Below are 8,105 nucleotides of genomic sequence, written 5' to 3'. Positions count from 1 at the left end.
TTTTTAAGCTCTGGGATCTCCCCATCTTTATTCCACAGCCGCCAGCTGCCCAAAGACGGGGGAGAGCACGACTCCCAAAGCAGTTTCTCAGGCGGCTTGTTTCGTGCTCAGAACAGCAAGTCTGCCCCGGGGCACAAAACAAGCCAAGCCCGGTGGGAAGTCTCATTTCTTAAAAAAAAAGGGATTTTAAAACAATGATTCAAGTTTGGTAACTCCTCTCACCCTCCTCCCCGGCTATATAAACGAGGCCGAAACTCACCCTCGTGCAGAAATCAGGTTCAAAGTTCAGCCAATTTGTGTGGGCTACCGCCAGCCCCGTCCCCCTCGGGGGGGGTGACAAAGGCAATTCAACTCCCTTTGCAGAGCTGTCACCGCAGAGCCCTGGACCAGGGCTGAACCGGGCTCCCGAAGCCCAGGGTGAGCTCGGAGCAGGATCCCGGAGGAACAGCTCCAGGCGGGGGTTGGCCCAGGACGCGTCTGGTGACAGAAGTACCGGGTGCTGCTTGGCCTGAGAGGACTGGTGCGTAGACGAAGGAGCTGGCTTGACTCAAACGGGCTGGAGCAGTTTCTCAGCAGGCCGAAGGCAGCGAGTTGCTCTCCACCTTCAGTCCTTTGCTGGCCAGGAAGGCGTCCTGCTTGGGCTCGCGGCCCAGGAACTTCCTCAACATGTCGGAAGCATCCAGGGAACCGCCGGGATGCAGGATGCAATTCCTGTAATCCATGCCCACCTGCAAGGGGAGAAAGACGGGGGTACGCGTAGGACACCCGCCCTCCCACTGATGCCACCCCCCTGCCGTCTCCCACCACCTCTGGCAGGGGAGGCAGCCCCTGCCACACGCCGAGAGCCCGGCCGCGGCGGACGCCCTCCCTACCTTACAGTTCATGATCCCCTCCTGCTTGAAGCGTGTGTGGAACATATCCATGGAGTACACTTCGCTCCAGAGGTAGCCGTAGTACTGGGCATCGTAGCCTCCGGCCAAGTGGCCAAACGTAGCGGGCATGTTTGTACCTTTGCGGCAAAGGAAGGGAAGGGGCGTTAACGGGAAAGGCTGCTGGAACCGCTCACAGCACGGAAAAACCCCTCCGTGCTGGAAACGTGTCAGAGCAGGCACTGGGTCAGCTTGTTCACGATCCCAGGGGAAACAGGGAAGAACTTTCCAGTTATTTTTCTATGGTTTCAGCCCTGCTTTTCCTGAAGCCAACAGAAACTGTCCCCATTGAGCCAGCCCGAAGCCCCAGCCTTGAAAAGAACCTGCTGAGCCAAGCTTGCAGGCCAGGCCTAGAGAGACAGCAAGAGCGGGACCCCCAAGCCTCTGGGTACCTGGGGTGGCAGGGACGCCCAGCACCTCTTCACACAGCCGGGCAAACACCTCCACGGGGTCGGCCTTCGTCTGGGTGTGCAGCGCCTGGTCCACCTTGGCCAGGACAATCTGACGCAAGTTGAAGAGCCCTGTTCCCAGAAAGAGGAGGCAAACTGAGCTCCTGCCTTGCAGGCAGGAGCGTCTCCGAGGCCGGGTCGCCGCAGGACAGGCCGGGGGGGGCTCCCATAGTTCTCCCCACACCCAGCTTCTGACCCGCTTCCCCAGACCAGCCCAGTTCAGCAGCGCCCACTCAGGCCTAAGCCGCGTCCCCCGCCTGCAGATAATCCCTGCCTCCCCCTGCACGCCTTCTCACTGTGCCACCACCCAGCCTGCTGCACCTCCCGCCATGCCACCCTCGCTCTTCCCAGATTAAGAGCGGGCAGATGTGGTTCCTTCCCCCCAGTCCTCTCAGTCCTCACAGGGAGCAAGACAAAGCCTTTCCTCTAACCCAGCCAGGTCACTGAGGGTCCCCTTCCCCTCCCCACACACAGGGGACACCATGGCAAGGCTCTGCCCTCACTGGGGACAGCACACAGCCCTCACTCTCCTCCTGCCCCTCTTTGCCGGCTCCCACTTCCCTCCGCAGGGACCCACCCGTGTTTGCCTGCCGGGATTTAATGAGCTTCTCCAGCAGCTCATCAGGGATGGGGCTTCCAGTTTTGTAGTGCCTGGACATGCGCAGCAGCGGCTCCTTCTCCCACACCCAGTTCTCCAGCATCTGTGACGGTGCCTCGACAAAGTCCCGCTCCACGTGCGTCCCACTGAACATGGCAAACTCCGCCTGGGAGACACGGCAAGCTCAGAGCGGGGCGTCATTTAACCCCACAAGGGAGCACGACAGGGGAAAGGTAACAAACCAACCCTCTGCCAGCCCAGCCAGGCCTCACCTGAGAGCACAGCTGGTGCATGACATGCCCAAATTCGTGGAAATAGGTCTCCACCTCATCGTGCTGCAGCAGGGAAGGCGCATCCGGCGTGGGCTTGGTGAAGTTGGCCACCATGGCAGCCACCGAGATCTGCCGGCTGGAGTCCGGCAAGAGGCAGCCCGGCTGCAGGCCGAAGCAGGCTGCGTGCCCGTACTTCCCTTCCCTAGGCCAGGAAGAGGAGACTGTTACACGGATCCTCCCCCACGGCCAGCCACGAGCCACCGCACAGGGCAGCGTGGTCCTGCTCAGAGCAGAAGCTCCTAGCGACGCTGCGATTCACACCAACCCCGTGCCCCTGGGACAGCCCTGCCCGATTACACGCTGCTCCCTCTGCACAGCCACGCGCCTGGGAGCGGGACGCCCCCTCCTCTTCCCCAGGCGCATGGCAGGCTCTGCTCCCCCCTGCCCTAGCCCTCTTCCCTTGCTTTGTCTTGCCCAAGGCCTCACCGCGGGTACAGGTCCAGGTAGAATTTGCCGATGGTCTCCCCGGAGGAGGTGTCCTTCACCGTGTAGAGCTGGACGTCCTCGTGCCAGACCTGAGCCTTCTCTTCCAGATGGAAGGTGAGCCCCAGCAGCTCCTGGTAAATGGCCAGCAGGCCCATGGTGACCACCTGCATGGGGAAGTACTCCTTCAGCAGATTCTGGTCCACGCTGTACTTGGTCTCCTCCACCTGGTTCATGTAATAGCGCATGTCCCAGGCATTGATGCGGTTGTCAAACTCCAGGCCGCGCTTCTCGCATTCTTTCTTTTTCAGGTCCAGGATCACAGCCCGTTCCTTCTCCCCAAGGGCTTTCAGCTTCTGGGCCAGCTCATCTAGGAAAACCAAGGCAGGCAGGGTTAGTGCCCGGGGCCGAGAGCAGCACACCCGGCCCAGCGCACGCCCCTGCTCTTCCCCTCCACAGCCAAGTGCCGTACCCAGGAACGTAGCCACGGTCTTGCTGCTTTTAGCCATGTTCATCTCCAGCACAAAGTCCGCGTGCGTGTTGAAGCCCAGGAGACTGGCTTTCTGAGCACGCAAGTCCACCAGCTCCTTGAGGATCAGGCAATTTTCCTGCAAGGTAGAGTCAGACAAAGAGTGAAGTGGGGTACGCAGGCGAGAAAGGAAGCACGAGCCCCAGCGTGGAAAGAAGCACAAATCTCAGACGAGACCCCTCCAGTGCCTGGACCTGACCCGGCCTCCCGTCTGGCCCTGCTGGCAAGCAGCAAGGCTTTGATTTTCTTTAAAATATAGATGAACAGAGAAAAGTCAGTCCAAAGGGGGAAGTCAAACAGCACCGTTCACCGTCTCCAGCCAGCAGCCCGCCTGCTGAGTTGCCCAGTGGTCTGCACTTGGCTTTTATTCAAACTTACCACTTACCTCTTTGCACCTGGAGTTGAACATTTCCTCCACCTTCCTCCTCGTCTCGGGCACGTAGCACTTCTTCAGGAGGGGGAAATAGTGCGGGTATTTCAAGGTGACTTTCAGCTTGCCATCCTCTGTCTTCTCCAGGGAGTTCAGGAAGTCCTCAGGGAGCCCCCCTGAGAAAAGAGCAGACAGGACTGATGGAGAGCCCAGGCCTCTCCAGAAATACCAGCTCTGGGACTGAGCACAGGCACAGGCTCTTGCTCCTTGGCCAGAGGAATCCAGGCACTCAGGGCCACAGCAGCAGAGAAATAAGCCCGAGCGCTCCGTACCTAGTTCCTCCTTCGAGAAGGGCAAGTAGGTGGTGTCTTCGTTGAGGTTCTTGTTGAAGTCTATGCAAAGGACGCTCAGCTTTTTCTTAATAGCTTTGATTTTCTTTAAAATATAGATGAACAGAGAAAAGTCAGTCCAAAGGGGGAAGTCAAACAGCACCGTTCACCGTCTCCAGCCAGCAGCCCGCCTGCTGAGTTGCCCAGTGGTCTGCACTTGGCTTTTATTCAAACGCAACGCTGCAGAATTAACTGCATGCAGGCGCTGAGCTCTCAGCCTAGAACAGGCTCCCTTTGATCGCACCTGGTAGGAAAGCAGCCACCTCAGCAAGGTCCCAGCTGCCTCCTGCCAGCTCAGGAGCTGCAGGTGTTTAAGCAACAACCTCCCCTCCCCTTATTTCATTTCACCTTCTCTTTTATTTTTAACCCAGCTTCGAGCTCCGTGCACTGGCACAAGACAAGAGAGGGAGACCCTGAGCAGCTCAGCGGCCCCCAGCCCGCTCACCTCGACCCCAGCCCCAGTGGGGCACCCTCCCTGACTGCCCCTTTGCTTCTGGGGGCCGGGTCCCGCTTCCACTCCTGACCTGCACGGCACCATCTGCAATCTCAGCTTCTTGGGAGCCCCCCGACCCCCTGACATCAACCCCACTTTGTAAACGTCATCCCCATCCAACGGAAAGGAAAAAGAGGGGCACAGAGACATCACCCAACGCACCCAAGGTCACATGAATCAGGGGCAAAATTCAGGAGTCTGAGCTTCAGTCCTCTGCTCTAATGCTACACTGTCCCGTTAGCCCTGCAAGGCCTCCTCGACCTGTGCTTACTTAAGCTCTGTGATCTCACCTCCTGCGTTTCCTCAGGGAGATGGAGACCGTTTCTTTTACCCAATTTGATCAGCCTCTCTAGATACCTCTTTGCTTCAGGCTTCAGTGAAGCGCTCTCTGCCTTCTCCTGTAAAACAAAAGCCATGAGCACAGGGAACCGCAGGATCAGGTGTTGCGGAAAGTTGGTTCCCGGTGGGAGCTGTGGGTTGTTGTAACACCCGTGACCCAGAAGCAGATGGAAACACCCCACAAGAAGGCTTTGGTTTGGTGCATTAGCTCCTATCGGATTGCTTTAAACATCTCGCCTTTATGCCGCGTTACAGCGCTTTTCAGGGCATTACCCAGTCCCTTCCCCGCGTGAGGCAGGCTGGGTTTACTAAAGCCATTTTACCAAAGGGCCGATCGAGGCCCTGAGGGGGGGGGGCAGAGCCCTCAAACCCCAACTCCTCAGTTCTCACTGACAGCTGGACCATTCTGCCACGACCACACAGCGGTTCAGTTCCAGCCCTGACTCGGTATCGTTCACTTCTAAGTTCTGGGACAAGGGAAAAGGGTTTGTTGTAATTCCAGGAGGTTTCAGTGCCCTGCTCAGGTCATCGCTGACAGAGCATCCTCCCAAGCACACACCTGGAGCCAGACAATCCTCTGGTACACGTCCTGCCTCATGCTCATCTCCACGTCGAACTCCGAGAGCTTCTTGTCAGCCTCGGTGCTCGCCGCACGGATGTCTTTGCAAGGAGAGACGTGCTGGGGGAAGTCCAGCATGTTCCGACGGACTGGAAAGGCAGAAGAGGGATTACGGCGAAGGCAACGGCTTCATGTCCCAGAACTGCTTGTGAGTGGGAGCGTACACAGAGAGCCTGTGTTAATTGGGAGCCAGTTTGACGGCCCTGGAGCCTGACCTGCCCGCCCACGCAAAGGAAGAGCAAGGCAAGCTGCTGCCGTCAGACAAACCCAGAGCTGTCCTCTCTGAGCAGCGCTCAGTCACCCGCAGCACCCGTTCACCCCTGCCTCGCTGCCGAGCACATCTGTCCACTGATTTCCCACTGCGATCCATCTTCCTCACAAAACTCACACGAATTTCACGCCTGTGAGACCCCAACGCCTTTGCCCCAGCCATAGCTGGTACCAACAGTTCCAAGAATCACAGGACTTCTATGCTGGCAGACACACGGGCAGCATCGTTGCGTGACTCCTCTCCTTAGAGGACCAGGCTAAAAGTGACACACCTTTACTGCAGGCGCTCCTCAAAAGCCACCGTGTCCCAGGTGAGCTCCGTCCTGACGTATTTCCACTTTAGAAGTGAAAACAGGGAGAACATTCCCTCTGCAAAACCTCAAATAATACAACTCCGGCGGGAAGGCGCTGCCCTCCAGGCGCGAGAACTCTCCAGCCAGCAGAAGGTGAGCAGGCAGCTACTCTCTGTTTCCCAGGGAAAGTGCTGACAGTTCTGCTGAAGTTAACATCCCCCCTGCTTAGCAAGGGCTTTTCCTCTTAATTTAGGAAAAAGAAATCAGAGAGAAGAAAGAAGAGGCTTGCAGGCTGGCTTCTGCTTCGTACAGACGCGACACCTCGCAACACGGGCGGTCAGGACAGCTAACAGATGCCGGGAGGCAGGAGGGGGGCTGCGTGACATTGGCGCTCTACTGCTGTAAATAATTAGCCAGAGACATATCGAAGCCCGCATCGTTTGCCAGGACGATGCCATCACGTCATGTTACTTTACACATAATCCCTAAAACGACAGCAGTGTTTAAACAAGCCACACAGAGAGACATTTATCCGCTGCCTTAGGGAAGAAGTTAGAAACGAGCTGAAGATTTCTTAGATCATCCGAACCGTTCCTGCCAACGCGCAGTTTGTTCCCGCTAATGCACCTTGACCCATAAAAGCAGGAGACAACCTCGAAAGCCTGGCCACTCCTCCCGCAGACCACCCTGCTGCCAAAGCGCCATCCTTGTTTGAGACTCGCTCTTCCGTTCCAAATCTACTCTATTCTTTGCACTTCTATCTAGCTGTATAAACATTAACTGGGGAAAAAAAAAAAAAACCATACTGCTGAGGGAGCCAAGGGAAGCAAAAAAGGAGATGACGGTACAGAGCAAGAAAACACCACCAGAAAAATCTTAGTAACACGTTGATTTCCAGAAAGCCAGTACTCCCTGTCAGTGTACGCACCCGTATATTCCACTTCCACATCAGCCAGTGCCTTCAGAGTGTTTTCGTAGGACACCTCGCCCTGCTCCTGGGAGCCCACCCGGTCGTACACGAGCTTGGTCCTCTCCGTGAGCTCTGCAGCCATGTTTTCTATCTGTTCCGCAGTCAGGTCCCATCTTAGCTGGTTTGCCAATAGCCTGGGGGACTGGCTATCCACAACGTTACCTGGGGGGGGGGGACGACGGGGGGGACAGGGGAGGGAACCGTCTGTGAGATAGAGTCTTACGCGGGCTGGAAAGAAAATTCAGCTGCATAGTTAAAGCTCGATAAAAGCACGTAACGGAGAGGCCCGGCAAACAAACCACGCTGGTGGGCAAGCGGGCTCCGAAGGAAGCGGGGTGCTGGCGGCAATCAGCAGCCGGGTTCTTTTCCGGGCGCTGTTTACCCTCTCGGCCATGACAAGCCCTTCACAGAAACCTGACTCCCTCCCCGCCGTGCCCCCGGCAGGTGCCCCTGCCCACGGGACGCGGCGGGGGGGGGGGGGGGGGCCGGGGACACGGCTGTCGCAGCCCGGGAACAAGGCTGTCCCCTGCCCGGGGCGGGAGCTGTGGGGCAGAGAGGCGACAGCGGGGGCAGCAGGAGACCAAGGTCTCCCTACGCAGCCCTCGGGGGGCTGCCCCCGGCTCCCTCCTCCTGCCCCCATCCCTCTCTCCTCCGTCTCCCCCTTGCCACGCCACGCCACGCCACGCCAGCCCCTTGCCCTCATCTCCTCCCCGCCGCCGCCGTCGTCCCCCCCCCGCCCCCCCGCCCCGTGTGCTCCCAGCCCCCCGGTACCTGTCGGGGGGGCCATGCCGGGGGTGCCGGGGGTGCCGGGAAGCCCCGCTCTGCTGACGAGGCCGGGAGGAGACCGCGCCGGCCCCACGCACGGAGCATGTGCCCCAACCATAGAGGCGGGCAGAGAGAGCGGCCGCGCCGAGGGATTCTGGGAGAGTGGAGGACTGAGCCGCTCTCCCCTTCCCTTCGCCCCATCCGGGCCGGGGGGCAGCGGCCCATCCGCCCGCACACGTAGAGCCCCATCCCTGCCCCGGCCCTCGGCCTCGGCGGCTGCTGGGCGGCGCCACGGGCCCGGGAGCGGGAGCGGAGCCCCGCCGGGAGCAGCACCCCG

At 58.9% G+C, this 8,105-nt stretch overlaps 1 protein-coding gene across 1 annotated transcript; it reads right to left on the bottom strand.

Annotated features, from left to right (window-relative positions):
* On the bottom strand, positions 1 to 7,999 carry THOP1 (thimet oligopeptidase 1). Its single transcript, XM_076359564.1, has 13 exons — positions 7,775 to 7,999; positions 6,962 to 7,165; positions 5,411 to 5,559; positions 4,803 to 4,910; positions 3,963 to 4,065; positions 3,646 to 3,806; positions 3,204 to 3,339; positions 2,735 to 3,101; positions 2,249 to 2,450; positions 1,956 to 2,142; positions 1,322 to 1,450; positions 873 to 1,009; positions 1 to 728 (listed from the first exon to the last, which is right to left on the bottom strand). The coding sequence occupies exons 1-13, from the start codon at positions 7,884 to 7,886 to the stop codon at positions 570 to 572; spliced, it is 2,154 nt and encodes a 717-aa protein (XP_076215679.1). The 5' UTR covers positions 7,887 to 7,999; the 3' UTR covers positions 1 to 569.
* Between the last annotated feature and the right edge of the window lie 106 nt (positions 8,000 to 8,105).

Source organism: Aptenodytes patagonicus, chromosome 25, assembly GCF_965638725.1.
Source record: "Aptenodytes patagonicus chromosome 25, bAptPat1.pri.cur, whole genome shotgun sequence".
NCBI classification, from domain to species: domain Eukaryota; kingdom Metazoa; phylum Chordata; class Aves; order Sphenisciformes; family Spheniscidae; genus Aptenodytes; species Aptenodytes patagonicus.
This window is presented reverse-complemented; position numbering and strand designations above follow the sequence as displayed.